Raw genomic sequence first — 25,259 nt, 5'->3', positions numbered from 1 at the left:
TCACTCGCTGACTGTGGTGTTCATGTTTATTAAAAGTTTTGGTAGATTTCGATTTCTTTTTGAAAAAAGAGAGGACGGACCTCAATGTTTTGCTCTCCATTGACTATAATGATCAGTGTGGTTCAATCTCTAAACAGGATAATGCAGTTTTCTGAGAGACCTGCAGTGATATCTATTAAGAGGAGATGTGTATTAATGGAATTTTGGCAGGTGTCAGTCTTGCAAAGGCACTTTAGGTAAAATTGGAACAATCTGTATAACTGCACAGCTGTAAAAAGCACTATTTTGTGCCAAGTCCTACATACAATTTTAATTAATTTGAGCACTTTCATTTTTAAATGGTTCACATAGTGCTTGAGACATAGCAAAAATTAACAGGATCACACAGCATTTTCAGAGCACGTCTGTGTGTTAATTCTGCCTGAGTCGTCTTTTAATATCTTTTTTTCAGGTTCACGTGTTTATTCTAGTGGTATCTCCTGTCACTTCTTTCTCCTTTGTTAATCTCTCTGCCCTCACCAATCAGTAGTTGCCCAATTTACATGAGAGCCAGTTTCCATGGAGGCCCATACATAAAAATACTTGAGTCATTGCATTTGATAAGCCCAGGCTTGATATACAGCTGTGTTTCCAGGAACCCCAAATTGGATTCAGATCTTTCTACTGTGGGCCAGGGTGGGGTTTAGTGCAAGTATGCATCTTCACAGCTGATGTTAACCTTTGATTTGCTGAGGATAAAGAGAGACAACAGTGGGTAACAATCTTCCAGAACACCAGAACTGTCCCTGGTGCAACCACTGTGGGACAACAGTAAAAATAAGCTTGGAGCCCTCATTTCCTAGTGATTCTGTGCTAGAACTTAACAGCTTTGAAAGTTTAAAATGAAAGATCAACTCCTCAGGAAAAGTAGCAGTTCAGTCACGTTTAGTGAAAATTATGATCAAAATTCAGTAGTTAAAAAGGATTGTATCTGACTTCAGTGTTTGAAACCAAACTTTTCAAGGAGCAAAATATGAGACAAGTAGGACAGCCTGTTTTCCTGAGTTAAAACAGGCTAGCCAGCTGAAACATAGTGGAAAGATGCCAGCTGGAACAGAGAAATCCTCCCTGACTTCTAGTGAACTGAAGAGCTATAAAGGCACGTTTTTGGAATGTACAAGAGGGAATTCCCTATAGAATATTGTCCAGTGTGTTCTGACCATGGTACAGAATTCAGCTCAGAGGGTCACACCAAAATAAAGTGTCACAAAGGGATATCAGCATTGGTTGGAGACCAATAGGAAGAGTTCAGAAATTATAGGTCAATTACTATTATTTTCCAAAAGTCAGGAGGAGTTTGGGGGGGGTGTTGGGGGCATGTTACCTATATACTAAGTGCAGATTTGCATGTGGAACTCTCAGCAGAGGCGAACTAGCTTTGGCAAAAAATGTTACATCCAGGGAAGTCTTAAGAAAAAGCTTTACTACAGAGGGGAGAATAATAGAAAAACTAATTGTTAATTGTCCACAATGTGTAATGAATAATCACTGCTGTTTTGTATGTGGATTTAAAGTTTTCACTTGCATTCTTATTTCTGAGTAAATGAAACTTCTTTCTTTAATGCCAATATCTTGAACTGTCATTTTTCTGTGTTCCTTCAATTTTTTATAACCTGTTACACTGCAAGAGTAATACTTACATGTTTTTTAAAGTTTTATGAGTACAGTGTTTCTGACAATTATGCTAAATACTTCTTTATAGCTTAAAGACAACAAAAAATACCATGTTATTGGTTGTACTGCTTTAAAGCCCTTTCAGGAAACTTGAAAATATAATAGAAATAAGGGTTTTGTTTTTATGCTAGAAAGTGTGTCAGTGGTATATTAATAAAACCCTATTTTTTTATTTAGTGATGCTGTGTTTTTTTATACCATCCAGTAAAAATTGACTAAAACATAACCCAAATTGGGAAATCATGATGAACAGGACAATGTTTTTTTGTATGGTGTTCTATCAAACTAATTAATTGGTTGGTTGAGCTACATTTGACATCATTATAGATCACAGAACTAGCAGGCAATTTGTGTATGATGCTGTTCAGTGCCATTGTACTTATTTTTGTATTCCTCTTGAAGGGCAGTTATTTATTCTATGTTAACTTCTGAAAACAGTTGGAGACAATTTCAAGTTCAAACATAAGTTTTTCACCAGTTACATTGAAAAAATTGTTTCCATTAAAAAGAAGAAAATAACGTTGTCGTTTTTATGGTGTTAAAGAAATTATAGTGATCCGTTATAGTCAGTTCTGAAAACAAATATTCCCAATGCTTGGGCTTTTTCATACAATTGATTTGTTTGAGGGACTGTAAATTACTGCAAGTTTTATTTCAGACAAATTTTCTCTGACACCTCTGTTTTACTTTGTTTCTTTTTCAGGAACTGTAATCGGTGTTGTCATTTACACAGGCAAGGAAACTCGAAGTGTAATGAACACATCCAATCCAAAAAACAAGGCAAGTTAGCCTTACTGTGGGATTTCCTACCTTTGTTTTCATAAAACTTAAAAATATATGCATCTGAACCCAAAACTCAACAAGCTCTTACTCTGATGTATTTTGTATGTGCTAGACTGACTTGAACTTTGGTATGAGACTCTGACTCAGTCTTATTTCAGAAGTAAAATTATTCTTCCTTCAGCTAGGAGAGTTACAGGTACTAAGGGAAATGTTTGTCTTTGAAGTAGAAGTTATCATCTTCAGACTTCTGTTTCTATTTCACAGCTAGATATTAATTCCCACTAAACTTCTCTCCAGTTATTTTAATGTTAAGTATTTGGCCAAAGCTTCACGGTAGTTTTAAGGAATGTTTATAACAGAATGTTAAAATTTATTCAGGCTCCCAGAGGAAGTAGAGCAGGATAACTGAAATTCTCATCAGTACCCAGAACCTCTTCAGGGATTTTTGTAAGCAATGAAAACAGTGTCAAGAAATTTGTCTGTTGAAGAGATACCAGAAGTTTTAGTGCTTCTCTCTTTACAAGGTTCTTTCAGTTCAAAACAAAGCAAATAGCTCTTCATTTTATTGGCAACATTTCTAATGTGAGTTGGGGAGGGCCCTCGATTATACAGAAATGAAACTTCAATTGTAGGTTGTATCTTACAACCTAGGACATGTGTTTAGTAGAAAGATACTTAATTATATTAAGAGAGGAAAAAATTCTTGCAAGAGATTTAGAAAAAAATCAATTGACAGGTTGCCATTTTCACGCTATTTATAATAAGTTGCTCTGAGTAGGAACATCAAGAATGAAATGATAATACAAATTGCTTGAAGCAGTTATTGCAGTCCTCTGAGTGTATTGATTTGTGTTTCTAATAAAGAGACGCTTTTAAATGCCTCATTGACAGAGACAGGGGATATGTACCATTACAGGAATTAAGGTAGCCTTTTATTTTCATCTCTGTAGCATACATTTTAAAATAGGAGTAAAGTGGAACAAGAATGTGGACGGTGCAAAACTATTTTCTATTCCATCTGATACAAAGATAAACCCTTGAAGTAACAGAATCTTTCTCTAGGAATTCTGAATAATAAATAATTATTCTGACTAATAAATCTCACAGGTCTTTAAAATGGAATTATTTAGTATAGTAAATTGATAGGGGAGTAATGTAACACCCTTTACCCAAATTCAACAGATTTTGAGATGTGCTAGGTTTTTAGTAAATGTTTGTTGAAATATTTTTGCTTTAACGTTTCACACAAACTATAATAAAGAGGGAAAGGATTTGTGTTTAAAATTTCCCTGATGTTTTCAAAATTACTATTAAAAAATAATTGCTCCAAATTTTCGTCAGCAAAAGATCAAGTAGCAGATAAACCTACAAAAAGGAGTTCCAGCGGCATGTTGGCAAGCTGCAGCATGGTTCTTACTATTATGACAATCCATATGTGGCATTTCCTTGCATAATACTTAAATGTTAACAGCTCCTAACGGTTACATGTTGTGTTCTTTCATCTACAATGGGAACCTTATTAAACATAGTTTTCATGAAGCACTTAGAAGCAAAATATTGTGTGTACACTTGCACAAGTGTGCATGTAAACAAAGTAACAGAAGCAGATCCTAATATTACCTGGCACTATCAGTATATGAACACCATCCAAAATAATTATCTTAGGAACAACGTGAGGAATGTTCAGAGTGGACATTAAGAAACTCTTCTTTACCGAGAGGTTGATTGAACATTGGAACAGGCTTTCTAGAGAGGTGGTCGGTCCCTCGTGCTTGTCATTGTTTAAGCAGAATTTGGTCTGTGCCCTTAATAATGTGCTTTAACTTTTGGCCAGCCCTGAATTGGTCAGTTAGGCCTCTGTAGGACCCTATCAACTGAAAATAGTCTGTTCTGTTCTAATTAGAAATTATGCTTTTAAATAGGATTTCATCTGCCACTGATAAAACAGGTGATACTTGCATAACTGAACTGTACTTAATAGTTGTCCCAAGAACTTTCAGGGAGCCCTTGACCTATTAAGATGTTCAGTATTCTAAAAATGTTCATTTGTTCCTTGGAGGTGCTTAGTTCTTTGTACCAAAGGTACAGAAATCTACTAAATGTGAATAATGACACTTAATATAGCATATGTGAAATCATCTGCTTTAAATGTCTCTGCCTTGGCATTGCTCTGTAGAATATTTCAAAATGTTTAGAATTAACCTTATACTGAGCAGTTGAAGCCTTTGTCTAGAGCCTATTTTCTACATCAGCTGTGTCAGCTCTGCATCAACTGTCTTTTAAATTAATCTGTAAATGTGTGAATTAATCTTGCACAACAATAATATTGGTGTGGGTTTTTTCTCTCTATGAACGGAACATCCTTGTTTAAAGCAGTAGCCAACGAGTAATGTGAGCAGAAAGGATGGATTTGGGAACTGAAAACAGAAAAGCACTCAAGGCTATCAGAGATGCATAAGCAGAAAAATGCAGTACTTCTGTGTAAAAAAATATAAAAATAGTTGTCAACATTTTTTTAAATGTAGTTTTACCTCTACCTTTCTCTGGAGTGAGCATCTTACTGTCTCTGTATCTTCTACCATGAGGTGAGATTGGTTTGCATACTTCTCTAAGACAAGACACTTTCTGCCTGTAGGTGATAATCTGTGCTAGCTAGTCTTACAGCAGGTAGACAAGCAGCTCATTCCACCACTGTGTATTTGGGAGGGGGAATCCTTCTGTGTTTTCTCAAGCTTGACAGTAATGATTGCATGTTGGATGGGCTATGTAGCATTAGGAGTGAAGAGGAGGGCAAAGGGAGTTTACAGTAGTCTTTGAGATTAGAAAATGTATTACAGTTGAGATATTAGAATCATAGAATGTCTTGGGTTGGAAGGGACCTCTAAGGGTCATCTAGTCCAACCCCCTACAATAAGCAGGGACATCTCACAGTAGAACAGATTGCTCAGAGCCCCATCAAGCTTGACCTTGAATGTCTCCAGGGATGGGACCCCCACTAACTCTCTAGGCCACCTGTTCCAGTGATCCACCACCCTCATATTAAATACCTTTTCCTTAATATCCAGCCCAAATCTATCCCTTCTCTAGCTTGAAACCATTACCCCTTGTCCTATTGTTACATGCCCTAGTGAACAGGTCTTCCCCAGCCTTCTTAAAGGCTCCTTTCAGGTATTGGAAGGTTGCTATAAGGTCCCCCTGTAGTCTTTTCTTCAAGCTGAACAACCTCAACTCCCTCAGCCTGTCTTCATAAGTGAGATGCTCCAGCCCTCTGATAATTTCTGTTGCTGTCCTCTGGACATGCTTCGATAGGTCCACATCCTTCTTGTGTTGTGGGCTCCAAAGCTGGATGCATTACTCCTGGTGAGGTCTCACCAGGGCTGATTAGAGGGGCAGAATCATGTTTCTCAATCTGCTGGCCACACTTCTTTTGATGCAGCCCCGGAGGTGGTTGGCCTTCTGGACTGCAATTGCACATTGGTGGCTCATGTCCAGCTTTTCATCCACTTGTTACCGTCAGGTCCTTTTCCACAGGCCTGCTCCCTAGCATGTCTTTCTCCAGCCTGTATTGATATCTCTGTTTGCCCCAGCCCAGATGCAGGACCCTGAACTTAGCTTTGTTGAACCTCTTGAGGTTCACCACAGCCCACTTTTCCAGCTTGTCCAGGTCCCTCTGGATGGCCACACATCCCTCTGGATGGCCACACATCCCTCTGGTGTATTCACTGCACCACCCAGCTTGGTGCCATTGGCAGACTTGCTGAGGGTCTCTCAGTGCCACCATCAATATTGTTAATGAAGATATTAAACAGCACTGGTCCCAGTACAGACCCCTGAGGGACACAGCTTGTCACAGTTTTCTGTCTGGACATTGAGCCATTGACCGCTACCCTCTGGATGAGACCATCCAGTCAATTCCTTCTCCATTGAACAGTTCACCCATCAAACCCATGTCTCTTCAACTTGGAGAGAAAGATGTTGTGGGGGACCATCTCAAAGGCCTTGCAGATGTTCAGCTGGATGACATCCTTAGGTCTTCCCTTTGGGCGTATTGTTTCCTTTCTTCCAGTCACTAGGGACTTAAAGATTTGAACATTTAAAAAAGAAAATAAATCTGCACCTAACAGTTGCGCAATCAAAATTGAAATTAATTGGATCAGTTGTTATATTACTGCAAAGTCAAGTGGAAGTAAGTCTTCCTCCTCTTCTGCTTTAGAGAAGCGTTGTTCCAAATACTATTTGGAACTGTTCTTAGATGGTAGACTCTGCTGCTCTTAATAAAAATAATATGCTAGAGATTTTCCTGTAAAATGTGTTGATACGCTCTTGTTAGGAATATAGTTCAGGGATGCCCATGTTTTCTGGCTTTTGGAGAAAGCAAACACTGAGATATGATTCTCAATTTAGATTGCCAAATTCAAATTTCAATGTCCAGAAATAAGCAAGAAATACATGAGTTTGACTCTTTTATAATTCCTTTCTTCATTGAAATACAGCTAGATGCTTCAGTTGTATTTCTTGCTGAAATATAACATCACTGCTGTAGTTTGTACTATAAACTGAGTTTTTCTAATGTGAAGGGTTTTTTTTCCCTGCTTAAGGGTAGATGCCTTTTGACTAAATCAATATTAAAATTTAGAGATGGAGGCCTGCTCTATAAACACCAAGCAGAACACTAAAACCAAAATAAGTTTGTTAGTTTACATATGAAACATTGTAAAATGTATGTACCTGTTGAAGCATGTGGTTTATATTAAACTTAAAAGGTTTTGTTGTGTATCTGAAATACTTAGTCATTCAAGCAACAATTTTCTTAACTTAAAGTCAACACTTTGTTGTTTTATTACAATTACAAAAATCGTTTCACTGCCTAAGGATGCAGATGTGATCTGAAAAACACAGAAATTTCTTAATGGATCAATTCAAATATTTTCTTTTATAAAGCAAAGATAGATGACTTGTGACTCAGCTAAAAATAAGATTCTTACTGATGCCTTCAGGGTTTGAGAGATAAGGTTTTTTTTCTTCTTCCTGTTACATAGGGCTTTTTTTCTAGTGTAAGCTTGAAAGTGGTTGTTTGGGGTTTTTTTTGAAGGAACTGTGAAAAAAAATTTTGAGCCACTGTTTTAGTTGCCAGCTGTATGTATAGTCTCTTTATCAATGTGACTCTGCCTGTACCAGTGCTCTGCTTTCTTCTTCCACCTTGGCTTGTTCTGCTTCACCACCCTATTTACTCTATCTAATTGTTTTAATAATTCCACCTACCCCTTTCTTTCATCTCCACATGAATCTTAAACATCCTTGTTTTTCTCTGGCTACACAGCATTTTTGTGAAGAATAAAGTTTAATTCTTTTATAGGATGAAATTATCAAAGAGTATTCTTCATCTGTCACAGTTTGTTTACCTTGAAAATACTGTCATGTTTACTTTGCATCCATTGTGTAATGATGAAGATTATGATCATGGGTTACCTTTTTAGCTCTGTCTTCATTATTCCATGTGCTGCTTCCTCTCTAGCCTGTCCAGCACTGTCACCTTCCTTTTTTAAGCTTCTTTCAGTGCAACTCCTATTATCTGTCATCTCCTCTGTTATCAAGTTGATGGCTTCAACTTGTGAAGGCATGGTTGATGTCGTAATGGTTTTACACATGGGAAGAGGTTCACCATAAACAGCTGAGTAGCCATTTCATTGACATTCTCTAAAAACACTTTTGAAACTCCCTTCTGTTGAATTTACCTAAAGGTTCTCTGGATGTGTAGCCACCTCTTTTTCTTGTTTCTGGGTTTTTGTTTCAGCTGTTGCTATATCCTTACTTTCTCCATTACATTTAAATAATCTTGGCTTGTTCCTTGGCTTGTTTATGCAGTACCTAGTGCAGGGCTGTGCTCCATGAAAGGGGACCTTTCTCTGGATTTTCAGTTTCAGAAAAACCAAAGCAAATCTTTGTGTATTTACAGATGCAGGGGTGTAGTTTGGGGGAATTAATTTTTGTGAATGAGATGCACCTCAGGAAGGGCTTTCTGAAAGGAGGAACAACCCCATGTACCAATACAGGTTGGGGGCTGACCTGCTGGAGAGCAGTGTAGGGGAAAGGGACCTGGGGGTCCTGGTGGACAGGAGGATGACCACAAGCCAGCAATGTGCCCTTGTGGCTAAGAAGGCCAATGGCATCCTGGGGTGTATTAGAAAGTGTGTGGTTAGTAGGTCAAGGGAGGTTCTCCTCCCCCTCTATTCTGCCTTGGTGAGGCCACATCTGGAATATTGTGTCCAGTTCTGGGCCCCTCAGTTCAAGAAGGACAGGGAACTGCTGGAAAGAGTCCAGTGCAGAGCCACAAAAATGATGGAGTGGAACATCTCCCTGATGAGGAGAGGCTGAGGGAGCTGGGTCTGTTGAGCTTGGAGGAGACTGAGGGATGACCTCATCAATGTTTACAAATATGTTAAGGGCGAGTGTTGGCAGGGTGGAGCCAGGCATTTTACAGTGAAGTCCAGTGATAAGACAAGAGTCAGTGGGTACAAACTGAAGCGTTGGAGGTTCCACGTAAATATCAGAAAGTGAGAGTGACAGAGCACTGGAACAGGCTGCCCAGAGAGGTTGTGGAGTCTCCTTCGCTGGAGACATTCAAAACCCGCCTGGACGTGTTCCTGGGTGGTGTGCTCTGGGTGATCCTGCTCTGGCAGAGGGGTTGGACTAGATGATCTTTCAAGGTCCCTTTCAACCCCTAAGATTCTGTGATTCTGTAATTGTCATTGAGCTGTTAAACAATACTCCTGAGAGCAGTGGGCAGAACTGTGAAGGGATACAGATTAAAGCATTACATTTCAGCCAGTTTCTTACTCTTGCAATGAAGAAAAAAAAGTTTTTATTTAGTCATTCCTGTGTGACACAGGTTTGAATTAACAGATGCATCAGCTGATGTTACCATGACTTTCCCCATGATGATGTTAGATTCACTCTGTAGAGCTTTATTTTTAAATGTATTTAATTCTTTAAGCAATAGGCGAGTTTTAATGTCTTGCGTAATATCTTATGTTTGACCTTTCAGTTTTCTTTAAGAACCTCAATCATTTATTTCTAAGTACTTAGGACTTTTATAGTTGTACTTACACAACAGTTTCCTTGTGGAAGGTTTGCTAGCTTCCAATGACCCTTAGCTACCATCTGGTACAAATTCAGAGTGCTTCTGTCATCTGCTGCTAATTGCCGTCACCTGCATATTGCAGTCATTCTGAGCAACTTGGATTGCAGTGAAGAGGAAGCATACTGCTTTGTGGAGCTGCAGTCTATCAATACTCATGATTTCTTTATTAATATTAGTTTAATAATAAATGAAGTACATTCATAATGAAATTACATTAATATAAATGTTATTTTGTGTTTATTTTCATGACTTTCAGAGTTTAGTCTGACACAAATGTGACACAAAACACAAAAATATGTGTAGATTTGTATTATGAATATATTTATGATTTCAATATTCTTCAGCCTGTTTATTCTGGTAAGATTGTTCCAACTGAATCTTACAGAAGAGTTCTTTAATCTTTTTTGTAAGCTGATAAGCTTTAGTCAGGGTACTAGCCTACAGCACCGTATTTTATTAATGTATTTTACTTGTAATTTAAAGAACAAGAAGAATATCCTGATCTGAAGGCTAAACTGTCCCCTGTGGCACTTGCACAGCTGATAATCGTGAACTAGAAAGATGTGTATATCAAATAGTTTACAAAATGAAGCCAGCTGTGTTTCCCTACATACTGTGGCTTCCTGACATGCATCATTAAACCTTATTAGCTACTTCCTTTTACAAAGATTCTTGTAGTCTTGAACATTGCATATTAACATTTTCTGCCCCTCCAACTGGAAATTATTTGCTTTATTGTAGAGTGTCAACTTGCTCTAGTTTCTGATGCATTCTAATTGGTACTTTAGACTATAATCATTGTGAAATACCACTGCATGCATTTCTTTATTTGGAAATTAATACAGACCTTTTCACTTTATCTGTCAATCTGGGCAACTTTTCACACAATTCCCAATTGTTGGCATATCTTACAAACCATTAAGGATGAAATGGTTCATAAAATGTCTTCATAAACACAAAAAGTAGGAGCTCATTTTTGTGGTAAGCTTTTGTTGTTGTTGTTGACTTAATAGTAATAGGGCCATTTTAGCTGATGAATTTACAGATGTCAAAAAGCTCAAAATGTAGTGATATGATGAGATTTCATTTAAAAAAAACACTATTGCGCACACCCATGCACCCACACCACTTGATCCCCGAATCCCGATACTGAATTTCAGCTCTCAAACCTTAGGAAAGCAGAATTTTTCAACTCCTAACCTCTCCATGGATAAAAACAGATTTGTAATTAAGTGCAAAAATAAAATTCTGTATTATGAATGTGTACACATTTGCAGCTCTTTCAGGTTTCTGAACAGAAAGGCGATGAATTGCTTCTGATCTCTGTGACAAAGATTGTAGGCAATATTACTCCAGAACTGTAGTTGTTTACATGATCCCAATAAGAGTGATTTTAAGGCAACATGTTCCACTGAATTCTCTCTAAACATATTTTGTCTCTCTTTTGGGACAGGAGGCACAAGTAGCGTAGATACTGTATGAATTCTGAATAGCATGTAACTGTATAGAGATAAAAGCTAAGAACCATCTTAATTGGTCTTTTTGCTGAGATTCCTCTTCTAATTTCGTGTTATGTTTTCTGCTACATGGTTGAGTCTCAGAATCAATGTTTTTATGTAATACTAGTGAGAAGTTCCGCATAAGTCTGATTTAGAAGTCTTCACTGGGTAGAGTTCTTCCTGTGCCTTAAATGTGTAGACTCACTCTGGACATATTTTGGTTATCTCCACTCAGACTTGAAGACTGCTTCTACCATCTCCTCTTCTTTGACATTTCCCTCTATATTCTGACATGTAATTAATCTTCAAGGAGAATACTGCTTCCTGCTGTCATACTGAGCAGCTTTCAAGCTCCTCCTCTTTAGTTCTAAACTGCAACTAAAAACATGGACAACTTCTTTTCTGCTTGCATACAAAAGATTTTATACCCAAGAATAGCAAGTTTGATGCAGTCAAAATGCTGTTACTTTTGGTGGTTTTTTTTAGCTGGGATTCTTTAGAAATAAACTAACTTACCAATTCCCTTCTCCTATTTTTTTCTGCATTCTTGAGTATTATTACATATAATCACATATTCATATATATGAATAGCATTCAGATATAAATTCTTTGAAACAAGTTCTGAGATGCTTTGTGATGTGTGCTTGTTTAGGTTTTTTACCCTGATTTCCTGTCGTTTTGCTTGTATCCTAACCTGTGCTGAGACAGGTTGGATAATGGAGTTGAGGTTTACACAGTGGAGGAGGGAGGAGGTTCCAGAAGTGGTCTACCAGTGGAAGAATTGCTGCATCCTGCCAAAATAGATGGTTTGAATTCCTCCTTCAGTTCTTATTTATTCACTTGTATTTATTGGCAAATCCATCTTCATGAAGTAGCCTCAGCCACTTTAATTGTGTGTATTGTATGTTTGTATTACTTCAATTGCGCTTCCATGAAGAAAGGTTGCAGCTCTGATTTCTGTGTATTTTTATGGCATAAGCACCAGCTTAATGTGTGCCACTGTTTTCCAACAGTGTTTTGTTTTTTATGAACTTCCTTGTAACTTCTAAAATAGCAAATTGAAATGTAATAAAATGTCTGTAATTTACATGGAAAGAAATTTTCAAATGCGCTTCTCAATTTAACGGTCAGTAAGATAGAAGAAAAAACCCCACCTTTTAACTGTCCTTAAGCTTACTGTTGATACAGGATAAAAGGAAATGGTATAACTTTAAACAGGCTTAAATTTCATGGGTCTTTGCCTTAGTTTACTTAGTTGAATTCCTAATGAAAAAATTGCCATGTGTATTTTGCTAACCTTAGCTCTGACCTCTCTCCCCCTAGACCTATTGGGATATAAACTTTTTAAAAACTATAGTAATCTCTGCTAACAGCTTCATTTAGTCTACGGGAAGGTGAGTTACTTACACCTTGTTTTTAACGTGGAGTAAGCAAATGTATTTTTTTAAATGCATGTTTTCAAATGTTTAATTTCAAATATGCCTTTGAAAAAGCTACAAGGCTTTCATGCCATTTATGAAATCTTGCTGAACATTCAATGTGACATCTAAGTAAAACAATTGTGTCTTTACAGTGACAAAAATGCATGCAGCTTTCTAGATGGAGAAGTTACTTAGACTAGTCAGCTGCAAGTTTACACAAATGAAAAAGCTAGCTGTTGCTATCAATTTCTTAGGTCCCTTTTATAATCATTTTTCTTGAAGGAAATAATGCCTCTTACTGAGCTATTTCATTTACTTTTTATGCATATAGCACAATTTTTTATACACAGTAAGAACTTTGGGAACTGTTCTTATGCTGGTTTTGTGGTTACTTTGGCAAAGCTTATTATTTTAATCTGTGAGAGAATAAGCTGTGGTTTTTTATAATCTACTTATACTTGAAAAAATGCCATCTCCATTGAGTGTGTTTTAATAATGGCACGTAACGTGTAAAGCTGCTGCTTCTGTCTTCTGACCGTTAAAAGAACTCATTACATGACAGTATGCTAGAAGGGTCTTGAGTTGAAGCTGGTGATGATCGAGTTTAAAGAAGACACAACAGGCATTTGTAAAAAGTTACAGATTAAATATAAATTTGAAGATTGTGTTCCAGTGTAAAATCAAACATCTTTAAATCCTGATCTTTTTTCCCCTCAGAATTCCATTACCATTTCATCAGATGATGTGAGCGCTTAGAAACTCTGAATGTCTTCTGTATAAACTCTTGTGTGCCTCAGTTGTTTTGTTGTTGTTTTTTTTAATTATTATTATTATTATTAAAAATGTATGCCTTAAGAGTTTTGCTGTGTGAATGCTTTTGGTTGTTGAAATCTCCAATATGACTAGTTAAAATTATTGAAGTAATTACTCTAAATTAATGGGTAGTCTTTGGAAAATGTTTTCAATTGATACCTCCTAATAGGAGGAGGGTGAGTTAATAATACAGCACAATCCCTGTATGGTTTAAGAAGCCATTAAACTTTTCAGTTCCTTAATATCCTCTGTGAATGATTTTAGTATAAGGATTTAGGTGTATGAAGTGTAACTGAACATTTCAAACTAAACGAGGTAAATGCAGTCAGAGGAGGAAGATCCTACAGAAATACAGGTTGCTCTGTAAATGTACAGTGCTGAGCTTAGAACTTCATTACTGACAAGGAGCTTTGGAAAACAGGAGCTAACACCAGTCTTGAGCACCCTCTGCTGACCAAAGTGTACATGGCATTTCTTTAACTGCCTCAAGACTCCTTTGTAGCCTTCAGCCAAAGTAGAGCAATGTACTGAAATGAGGCAGAGGCAAGCATCTGTGATTTGGGTTCATTGTTATAGGTAATGACTGGTTCTAAAAAAAGGCATCAAATGGATGAATACTCAGAGGCAGTGGGATAGTAAACTGCAAAAGTGCTAATGAAAATTAGATTTATCATCAACGAGGTATTAAGAACTCTCTCATTTTGATCTTTTGAAACATAGTTTTTTACTACAGCGAGACTAAATTGTTGGCATGATGGCATGAGGGCATGACGAATTGGGACAAAATTGAAAAATAACTGTTCTTAAGGTTATGAAATTGGTCAGTACTGGTCATTTTGAGTGCCTCACTTAAAGCAACTGAGTCCACTATTTAAGTAAAGTTGTGAACATAGCACAGTTACAGTTTTTATTGTGGTAGAATAACTAGAGAGGACTAAGCACCTCTAAAAACCTGGAGAGGACTTTCAAGTTTCACTTTGATTGTCCAAAGTCAGATGAAGTTGAGTCTGGAAAAGGCAATATAAAAGTATAAAATGGACAAGTAAAGGAGAAAGAAAAAATATTTTAAGTTTTCATTTTCTTTTATCATTATAGATATTACTAGCTACAGGAGGGAATTTTGTTTCTGAAGTGATTATTTCAAACAGAGTTACATGCAGTTATGAACAGCTTGTTGAAGTAAGAACAGGCAAGTCAGAAAGGTAATTTCAAAGTGTAATAAACTTTTTTTGGTTTTAAGAGGTTTTAAACCTCTTTTTTGCAGTACACGTCAAAATAGTCGATAGCCATGTATTTCTTCTTGAGTTTTAAAATATTTCTATTGTTTTAAATGCTTATGTTTTGGGTGTGGGCTGTTTTTTTTTAAGAATAGCCAAAGAATTGTAATTTTTTTTAAGCTATAGTTAATGCTAAATATCTAAAAATGTTTCTTGAAATCAGCATAGAGGTATCTCAGTTCCATAAACTGCAATGTTATTATAATGCTTAATACATCACTTTAGTTGCATTGAAGTTAGTATGAAAGATGCATACTTTTTCTTGCCAAAGGAAATACAGAAAGTGTTACAGAAAATTAATAAATGGACTATTTTTTGGTTGTTACTTTTTTGTATAACTTCTCTTGAGTGGACTAAGTAACTAAAGTTTATTTTAGCTTTACTAAATCATGTAGAACCCTCCATGCACCACTGCCATTATTGCCCTAACTCTAAAATAAATAAAACATGTAATTTGTTTTTAGTACTTCAGAAAATGTTTTTAAGGTTTGTCATTGTTGCTCTTTGCTTTATTTTGTTTGCTTTTCCTACCTTTGATTCTAGTGCTTGAAAGAATGAGCAAAATATTAGTTTCAAAGTGTATCATACTATATGCAAGATTTGGTGGGGTTGAAGTTAATCAGGACAGGCTTGTAAAGAAACATACTTGTTAGACCATTACTGGAGTAGAGTGAATTAAGGAGAGAAGCTTTCTCAACTTGAATTTACTTGCTTTGGTGGTTTTGATTCATAGTTACATTAGCTCAGTGTGGTTACCTGGATTGCTGACCAGTCAAAAATTTGAATCACAGGAATAACATGAGAATAGGAGACTTAACAAAGGATAAAAATTTAGAGATTTTGAAGTTGCTGTACATGTCTTTAGTGTCAAAGATTAATGTAAACAGAGAATGATATGTCTGTTGCCTTTAAACACAGATTAATAATCTGTTGTTCGAAGGTGCAATAAGAAAGGTTTAACAGATCATTAAAAAAAGCCATAAGGATTCATCTATATGCAGCTAGCTGGATGTAGTAGTCTATATAAAGATTTTTTTTTTGTAAATTATGAAATGCCATGAATAATTTTTCTTAGGTGTAGCTTGCCTTTGTCAGTCCAAAGAAGATACATTATTTGAATTGTAGTCATTTTAAATACTTGCTTTAATGCTTGCATAGCTGTTACATCTAATTTTAGACTAGAATTAATGAAAACATTGAGTAGTGTTTAAGGTTTAATAAAAGTTAAGTTCAGAGCGTATATTAAGTATAGGCAGGAAAAAAAATATTTTTGTCATGCAAATTAAAAGCAAAGTCTATCTCAAACATGCATTCCGTGAAATTTCATTGTATTCAATGTGGTGTTTGTCAGTGCAGAACCAGACTGATTACTGAAATATAATTACCTTCATGGAGGAATTCTGTTGGGAGTGGGGGGGAACTCTCTCCTAAGGTAGCACCTTAATACTTCACTGGTATTGAAGATGCTTAGAAAAGGCTATTCATGAGCAGTTATTTCTAATGCACTTTAAACTGTAGTTAAATAAAAAATGACTGCAGTAGACTATTTCGAGAAATCCTTACCATTATGCAACATTTAATTATCAAATTTTACACTTTACTATCCTAGCATTTAAAACATTTCTTGTCTTCCAAGTAATATGCTTTTGATAATGTTATAATTGTTCTATTACAACAACAGTAGTTTCAGAGGATAATCATTCCCAAAAGTTAAGCACTAGGGCAGCAGTATTATTGCTGTTCATGTTTTACTGCAGTAGTCAGATTTTTTTGATGCTTTCAACTTTTGCTAATTAAGATTTTTTCATTATGTAATGACTTATACCTTCTGATCCAAGATGTGAAGTTTAGACCTTTAATCATGCTCTAATTCAAAAGTAAAGTATTTTTTAAAGTTTAAAGCTTTTTTGGTGCAAGTAGACAATGACATACTTTTTATTGATGGTATAAGCCATTATTTTACTGAGAACCATTAGCCGTTTAAAACTTTGGGCATAAATTAAAGAGGAGCTAAATGGATTTGCAGTTGTTGCCATTAGTAGCATTTTAGATTATAAAGGCAATTATTGAGTTCATTATCGTAGAACAGCCCCTTTGCAAAACTATTGTGGTTGTCTTAGACATTACATGCAAATTTTCCCTTAGAGATTAACATTTCCAGTGGTGTGTTTAATTTTGTTAACAGAGTTGTTTCAAATAGAACAAATATTATGACAAATAGAAGAAAATTTGCTTTTTTTAATACCAGAAATAGCACTAAATGTGGAAAATTAATCCAATTCTTAACTTATCTATTTCTCATAGTCTCGTAATTATTCTGGTTATGATTATTTTCAAAAGGACAGAAATCACTTTCTTAAGATGGTATATTTTACAAATGGTTTGATAAAATCATAATGCAGTTAAAATCAAGTTTACCTATTTTTCCAATATTCAGATGAATTTTAGAGAATGTTAGTGAATTTCTACATTAAATTAATGTATCTGCACAATTCAACAGCATTTCATTAGTTTGAGTGCAGAAGTTGATTAAGTGGAAAGTCACAGAATTAAACTAATTAAGTATATATTGGTACATTATAGTAACTAATTTTTGAGGAATGGAGAATACATTTCTTTTAAAACTTTCTTTGTCTGCCTTCTTAAGTAGGGTTTTGCAAGTCCTTTCACGTGTTACAGTAAATGAAAACTTTAAAATTGAGTATGGCTAGTAATATGATCTGTATTAGAAAGGATAACATTAGCAGGAAGAAACTAAATATTCTTAAGCAAGAGATGTATCTTGTGAAAATTTTTCATCAGCAGCTTTTTTGTTCTCATAATACCTCTCTGAAAACGTTTTTGTTGTATTCCAAACTTAAATTCACATCTGTCTTCATCAGTTAGAAAGGTGTTAATGCTTTGAATTGGCTACATATCAGTGTGCAGTGGACTAAATTTAATGTTTCTGTCCAGAAAGTGGCATTCTTTCCAAAGAAGCTCTTTATTCATTTCTATTCTGGGGTGGAGTTTTTACAAGGAGTGTAGAGGGGGGGCTGAGAGGAGATACAGGCTTTCACTACTGTGATGTAGGGAAAAAAAAGTGTGAGGTAGTGGTTATGCATATTGCAAGACAGTGATTCTTTATTTTATTACAAAAAAAAGGCCAACTCTAGAAGGCCAGATTAAATCATTCCTTTCACTTTTTAATGGGATTTGGATGAATAGAGTAAAATATGCACTTTGCATTCATTGATAGCATCTTTAGGTTGAGGTAATTGAGTCTTTTTTCCCTGACTGAATGAATAATGACTTCATCTGATCCTCAGCGAGGCCTGAAACTTAGGCTGCCTTTGTCAACGTAAAAAGATCTGGTCTTTGAAACATGCTCTACTTCCCTGGCTTAATTTTTCTTAATTTTAATCCAAAAACCTATTTTTCTCAATAATTCAAGCATAAACTATGTAGTAGTTGAACCAGCGGAAATTGCAAGATATTTGTCCTCGTTGTGCTGCTTTTTAAATGCAGCTGATAAATCAGCCGCTGTGGTCTTCAGCTGCCTGGTTCTCTAGGGAAGGGACAGCCCATGTGTAAGCAAGATTGCTGGAATTTTTAAGAACTGTATTTAAAATGTTTCTTTTACAGACTGTTTGTTATCTCAGGAAGTGTTATGTTTGACTGGTCTTACTGGCAGGACTTGGAGATAAAAGGGGCATCTGATGGGGCCTAGGAAACTCTTCCTAACATAATTTTCCCACATATTTTACTGACTGCAAGAGCATCCCAAAAAGTGGAGTATAAATACTTAGCTTACAGCATACATTATTGAAATTGTGAGAGTCTTAGTTACATAGCTTAAAAATATTTTTTCTTGAGAAGCAGTGGATGAAAGCCTCTCAGTGTTTTTGCTAAAATGTTTCGATATCACATACCTTTTAACTCACAAAAAGTTGAAGCTGTTTCACTGTTTTGGTCTGAAAATGGATATTCCACTTGACTAATTATCTTTTATATTCAATAGTAACTGAAAGCTTCAGAGAATTAGAAATTATTTCTATGAAATTAGTTAGGATTTACAGACTGGTATGGTAGTATAGTTACAAATTACGGTACACTAGTTATATGAATGAGAATGTAGCTCTGTCACTTTTGTCCATTGTTTTTTGAATCTGACAGTTTTTTCGTCTTCTAGGAGTAAATGAGCAGTGGGCGTGCTACAAATACAGTACACAGAACCAGTATTTTTTGTTGCATGCGTGACAAAAGAAGATCATTCCTTCTTATTTTATTATCTTTACTTGCCTTTCTCCTTGCCCTCCTGTGTTCCTATCCTGGATTAGGAAATGGTGGAGGGATGTGTCAGACATAAAGGTATTCAAAAGACCTGCCTGGGACGGTTCACACTGGTTCTGGGAATTTTTACTAGGTGTTACCAGGGAACATCTACTGCATGTAAGCAGAGGAACAATACTCAGTTCACTTACTCAAATGTAGTTAATTGTTTAAAAGAGTGTGGATTTTTAATAGGTAAGAATAAAAAGCCAATAATCGCAGAATCACATAATCCTAGGGGTTGGAAGGGACCTTGAAAGATCATCTAGTCCAACCAATGGCTAATTGTTTACAAAAGTGACAATTTAAGAAAAAGTTATTACTCACTTGATTTATGCTTCTTCCTCTAGGTTGGCCTGCTGGATCTGGAGTTGAATCAACTGACCAAAGCCCTGTTTTTGGCTTTAGTTGCACTATCAGTTGTGATGGTAACTCTACAAGGATTTGTAGGCCCATGGTATCGCAACCTTTTCCGGTTCCTCCTCCTGTTTTCCTATATCATCCCAATCAGGTATGTGTAAGAATAAAAGAAAAACACAGATGTCTAATTTCACTGAATGTGGCTTTCTTGAAATTTATACTTGCTTCTCATTGCCAAGGAAATTGATCTTATCAGGAAGCTGAAGGAGAAGGTGCCAAAAAATCTGCTGATTCTTGAGGGATCATTGTACAGAAAACAATACTATTGTCTTTTTTTGTATGGTGTTCATCTTGCTGGAGTAATCAGGGTATCTAAACCTTTACCAGCAAAAAAGTACTAATAGGGATACAACCTTGGTATATTTGAGAATGTGGGTTTAGGTGACATATTTAAATGAAATATTAACTATGTTTTTAAATTTTATTTTTAATTATTTAAATACTGAAAGTTTTCCATTTCTCTGGTTAAAATACAGACTTTCTACTACAACAGTGATCAAATTGAATGGCTAAATAATGTAGGTGAGCATCTACAATGAGAGGACTTTTAACATGTGTAACCAAGTAGACATGCCCTGAATTAATTCACTAAGCATGAGTACTCTATATTCAAATTGCAGATAAACTGGAACAGGAAATAATATCCCTGTGTGTAACCAAGTCTTCAGTGGACACAGAAGTGAGAACACTGACTCTGAATTTTTTTTTTTTTTTTCTTAAATGGATATTGCCTTTGCAAAATAAAAATACTATCTCTTGTTAAAAGTATCCAATGTTTAGGTTAAGGTGATGGTTAATTTTAGATGCTCTATGGAGACCTTCAGTTTGAGGTACATCATTCGCTAAGCCCAGTGGCTAGCTACAGAGTTAGTAGCAACTAAACTATAGATAGGTTTAAGACCTCTCCCCTCAGGTTTGCACACAATATTTAAATTCATGCAGTATACAGAAAAAAAAGGAGGATTTCACTAGGCATTTTAATCTAAGGTGACATGACTTATGTGTTACTTTGTTCACATTATTTAAGTGCATGCCTATGTGAAGGGTACTCTATCATATTTGACCAATTTGGTATTCAGGAAGTACCTGTCTTAAGCTTAAAGGTCTTGTATTTTTATACTACTTTTGTGTTGTAAGAGCAACTGATTCTGCTGAGAAGCTGGAGGAGAAGGTTCCAGCAAATCTGCTGGGAAGTTGAGGAGATCTCATTGTAGAAACTGGTCACCTTAGAACAGTTTCTGTTTCACTGGACCTTGTTTTTTTATTTGGCAGTCACTGTGGTCTTCCATAATAAACATACTAAGCCAAAAGTTACTGACATGTTTTTAAGACAGATAAATCTTTGTTACCAGATCCAAGAGGATTAAGAACATATAGGTGGTGTAAGTAAATTTGACTTTATATTGACAATTCAACATAGGCTACTGAAAAACATGTTGATTGTGCAGCTCATTTTCAACTGAACCTGTTTAGTGGACTAGTGGAATGGTTCTTTTCCATTCTTACACCTAATGCCATTTTGCAGTTGTTTGTGGGAGATAATATAGGAAGTGGAAGTATTAGAGAATGCGATTGGTTTAGTTCTGAGATGGACCATGTAGTTACTCTAAGGAAGGTAAGACGGGAATCTATCAGAAAATGCTTTTATCTGGAGAGGTTTATCTATTTCTATACTAACTTTACTTCAACTCAGATTATTTGCATACAGGATCATGGAATCATAGAATGAATTGGGCTGGAAGGGACCTTAAAGATCATCTAGATCCAACCTTCCTGCATGGGCAGGGCCTCCTCCGACTAGATTAAGTTGCTCAGAGCCCCATCCAACCTGGCTTTGAACACTTCCAGGAATGGAGCGTCCACCAATGCCGTGACCCCATTGTAAAAGGCCACCAAATTAGTCAGGCAGGATTTGCCCTTGGTGAAGCTGTGTTGGCTGCCACCAGTCACGCCTTGGTTTTCTGCATGCCTTAGCAGAGCCTTCAGGAGGATCTGCTCCATGACCTTTCCCAGCACCCGGTCTGTAGTTCCCCTGGTCTTCCTTTTTTCCCTTTTTGAAAATGGGGGATGTTTCCCCTTTTCCAGCCAGTGCAGGCTTCGCCAGACTGCCAAGCCTTTTCAAATAGATAAGATAGGTCGCTTCCCACACTGTCAGCAAAATTAACATCCCCAGTCATGCCAGTGTTAACATGTAACTACACTTCTCTTTATCTCATCTGGATGTTAAGCACAGAATTGACTTATTCTTTGGAGTGTAAACTCTTGGAAATGAAAATTATAAGTTCACAGTACTGAACAACCAGGTGTTGTGCCTTCTCATTATTTTAAAACAGGTATATGGAGAAATAATGAACTTTCCACAGGTGAAGGAAATTCATGTGGAACATTAGGATTGACTGGTAGAGACAAAGCATATCTGAACTCATGCATGCGTTAAATATGTTGGTTGATGGTTTTAGGGAGTTCAGGAAGTGTCTAAATATGAAACATTTTTGCAGTTGTGTTTGGCTTTTGGTTTGCAGGGCAAGGGAAATTCCAGGTACACAATAAAAAATACTTTCATGGCCAGCTATATTTGGCGAAGATCATCATCAGAAGTTAACTGTTAGCAGAGTTTAACTGATCTCTGTGCAGCCTCTCCTATAATTAATTGGAAGAGGAACTTGATTTTGCTTTGGGGAGCAGCTAATTCCTGGTGATTGAACTGTATCCTAAATACTTGTCTAGATCTATATTACTTCACTCTGTGAAGTGTATTACTGTGGGGCATGTAAGACTTCAGAAGTATAAAGTAACTTTAAAAAACCCCAACACAACAACGACAAAAAATTACCCCTACAACCAACTGCAGTCCTTTCCCACTCCCTTCCCGCTCCCTTTCCCACTCCCAAAAAAACCCAGCCCATAACCATTGCACGTTCTGTAGTGTACAGCAATCAAGAAAAATGGACGAAAAGTAGTAGTAAACAAACATTCAAAGCTTAGTGCAGCTCTTAACTTTTTGTAAGTTAGAATCATTACACACAAAATGTTTTGAACAGCCCAACACACTTAGAAATGTTCAGCCCTTAAAAATGGATCTTCTGTAATTGTCATTTCTTTCTCTCTTACAGAAGAAGCATGGCCCAGGGAGCCTCCTTTTGCAATTTACTTTCTTACAAAGTTAATATATCTGAATTTCTTAAAATTTATTGGGGAAGGAGGATAGAAGGCAACTCCTTGACAACCTGTCCAAAACTAAATCACAGAATTACAGAATGGTTTGGGTTAGAAGGGACCTTAAAGATAATCTAGTTCCAACCCACCTGACATGGGCAGTGACACCTCCCACCAGACCAGGTTGCTCAAAGCCCCATCCAGCCTGTCACTGAACACTTCCACACATAAGGCATCCACCACCTTGCTGGGCAACCTGTTCCAGTGTCTCACCACCCTCACACTAAAGAATTTCTTTCTAATGGCTAACCTAAATCTCCCCTCTTCCAGTTTAAAGCCATTGCCCCTTGTCCTATCACTACAAATCCTTGTAAACAGTCCCTCCCCAGCTTTCCTGCAGGCCTCCTTCAGGTACTGGAAGGTATGAGGTCTCTCCAGAGCTTTCTGTTCTCCAGGCTGAACAACCCCTACTCTCTCAGCCTGTTTACATAGGAGAGGTGCTCCAGCCCTCTGATCATCTTGGTGGCCCCACTTTGGACTCTCTCCAACAGCTCCATGTCCTTCTTGTGTTGGGGGCTCCAGAAATGGACACAGTACTTCAGGTGGGGACTCCTGAGAGCAGAGTACAGGGGAGAATCACCTCCCTTGACCTGCTGGCTACACTGCTTTTGATGCAGCCCAGGACACTGTTGGCTTTCTGGGCTGCAAGTGCACATTGCCAGCTCCTGCCAAACTTCTCGTCAACCAGCACCCCTAAGTCCTTCTTCTCAGAGCTGTTCTCAGTCCATTCTCCACACAACCTGTACTTGTGCATGAGGTTGTCTGTGCTGCTTTTGATGCAGCCCAGGATGTGGTTGGCCTTCTGACTGCAGGCACCCACTGCCGACTCATGTTGAGCTTCCTGTGCACCATCACCCCCACCAAGTCCTTCTTCTCAGAGCTGTTCTCAATCCATTCTCCACACAATCTGTATTTGTGCATGGGTTTGCCCCAACCCAGGTGCAGGACCTTGCACTTGGCCTTATTGAACTTCTTGAGGTTGGCATGGGCCCACCTCTCCAGCCTCTTAAGGTCCCTGTGGAAGGCTTTCTTTTCCTCCAGCAGCTCAATCATACCACACAGCTTGGTGTCATCAGCAGACTTGCTGATGGTGCACTCAATTCCACTGTGAATGTTGCGTTGCACAGATATTGACAGTCCCAGTAAAATCCCTGAGGAACTCCACTTATTGCTGGTCTCTGTCTGGACATTGAGCTGTCAACCACAATTCTTTGAGTGCAACCATCCAGCCAGTTCCTGATCCACCGAGTGGTCCATCCATGGAATTCATATCTTTCCAGTTCAGAGATGAGGATTTCATGTGGGACAGTGCTGAATGCTTTGCACAAGTCTGGATAGATTGTTAGTTGCTCTCCCCTTGTCCACTGAGCCTGTGACCCCACTGAAAATCATTAAAATCAAATCCTGCATCATACAAATATGGAAAAGGAGATTTTATTCAATATTTTTCTGTATATTCAGGAGATTCAGGGAGCTCACACCTATGCAGGGCTGTAGCATCTATCCATCAGCACCAAGCAGCCATGCTGCTTTCAATCATACTGTAGTTTGTACTGTCCGTGTTGGAGCTCTTATCTGTAAAACATATAAATGTGAGGCTACCAGTATATGTGATCTCACATATTCAGGCAGACTATATATTAGATATATGATGCAGAGCTTTCAGTGTGGAAGGGCTAAAGAGCTACTCATAAAGTTTTTTAAACAATTGTTATACATGAGTATTGTGCTTCTATGCCATACCATGATATATAATGCAGTCTGTATAGAAACTGAAAAATATAAAGCTGCTGGATATTTTACAACTTACTTTTGACTTCTTCATGCAACAGGAGCTATGGTGTGTCTCTTGCATGCTAAGATTAAGTCTTACCCTGCCCAGCATGGGATTCTGCTACTGCCTGAGCTAGATTTGTGCTTTTGTTATGTCTGATGTTCATGTTACATAGAGAAAGCACAATCGGTTTAAAGAAAAAGTTATTTTTAAACTCCTCTATTGCAGTAGATCTTTTTCCTTTCTAACTTTGCAACATTGCCTAATTATTTCTAGTTGCTTTTCTGTTTCTAATTTAATAGTAGTACAGTAAGTAATGGCAAATTTGTTTAAAATACACTAGAAATATTAATGTTTCAAAAATTATTTATATTAGACATCTGATTTGAACATTGTTGCTGTTGTATAAAAAGCTTAGTGAAAGAAGGCGTCTAGCCTGATAAATGTGAAAATACCAAATATTTTTAATGAAGTTATTCTGAGCTGCATATGCTACATCTCTTCTGCCAAGGTGCTTGTTTGATGCACTCTGCTGCATTTTCAGCCTATAAGAAATTAATAGATTAATTTTCTCATTCATTATTCTGCAGAATTCGTCCTGAGGTTTTAAGTTCTACCTGTGTTACAATATCTAATTATCTGTACCAAGGTTGAATGTGGCCCTTGAAAAACTTCATGTGCCACAGTTGCTGTAGCAATACAGGGTTAATGTGCATTTTTTTTGCCACACATCTTTTTTTTTTTCTACAGCATAAGCCTGTAGAACTGAGTTATCTTTAAAAGTTGCATTCATTGCCTGTGTTTTATGTAAAGTGCTATGTGTAGCTGCTTTAATTTCCTTTATATGCTTATGTAATAGACAAAAATCTAGAAAAAGTAGTCCAAGAGAAC

The 25,259-nt window shown here is 36.9% G+C and overlaps 1 protein-coding gene across 7 annotated transcripts in view; it reads left to right on the top strand.

The window, feature by feature from the left end:
• The window catches only part of ATP9B (ATPase phospholipid transporting 9B (putative)), a 163,833-nt gene that overhangs the window by 86,496 nt on the left and 52,078 nt on the right, over window positions 1-25,259 (top strand). For all 7 annotated transcript variants that reach the window (XR_007888669.1, XR_007888668.1, XR_007888667.1 and 4 more), the window contains 2 exons: window positions 2,417-2,493; window positions 19,309-19,469. Coding sequence is in view for 4 of the 7 variants with exons in the window: in XM_051611125.1 (XP_051467085.1) it covers window positions 2,417-2,493; window positions 19,309-19,469 (238 nt within the window). In the remaining 3 variants the exon portion in view is untranslated. The remainder of the gene's footprint in view (window positions 1-2,416; window positions 2,494-19,308; window positions 19,470-25,259) is intronic.

The sequence above is a fragment of the Apus apus genome, chromosome 2 (assembly GCF_020740795.1).
Source record: "Apus apus isolate bApuApu2 chromosome 2, bApuApu2.pri.cur, whole genome shotgun sequence".
NCBI lineage: Eukaryota > Metazoa > Chordata > Aves > Apodiformes > Apodidae > Apus > Apus apus.
This window is presented reverse-complemented; position numbering and strand designations above follow the sequence as displayed.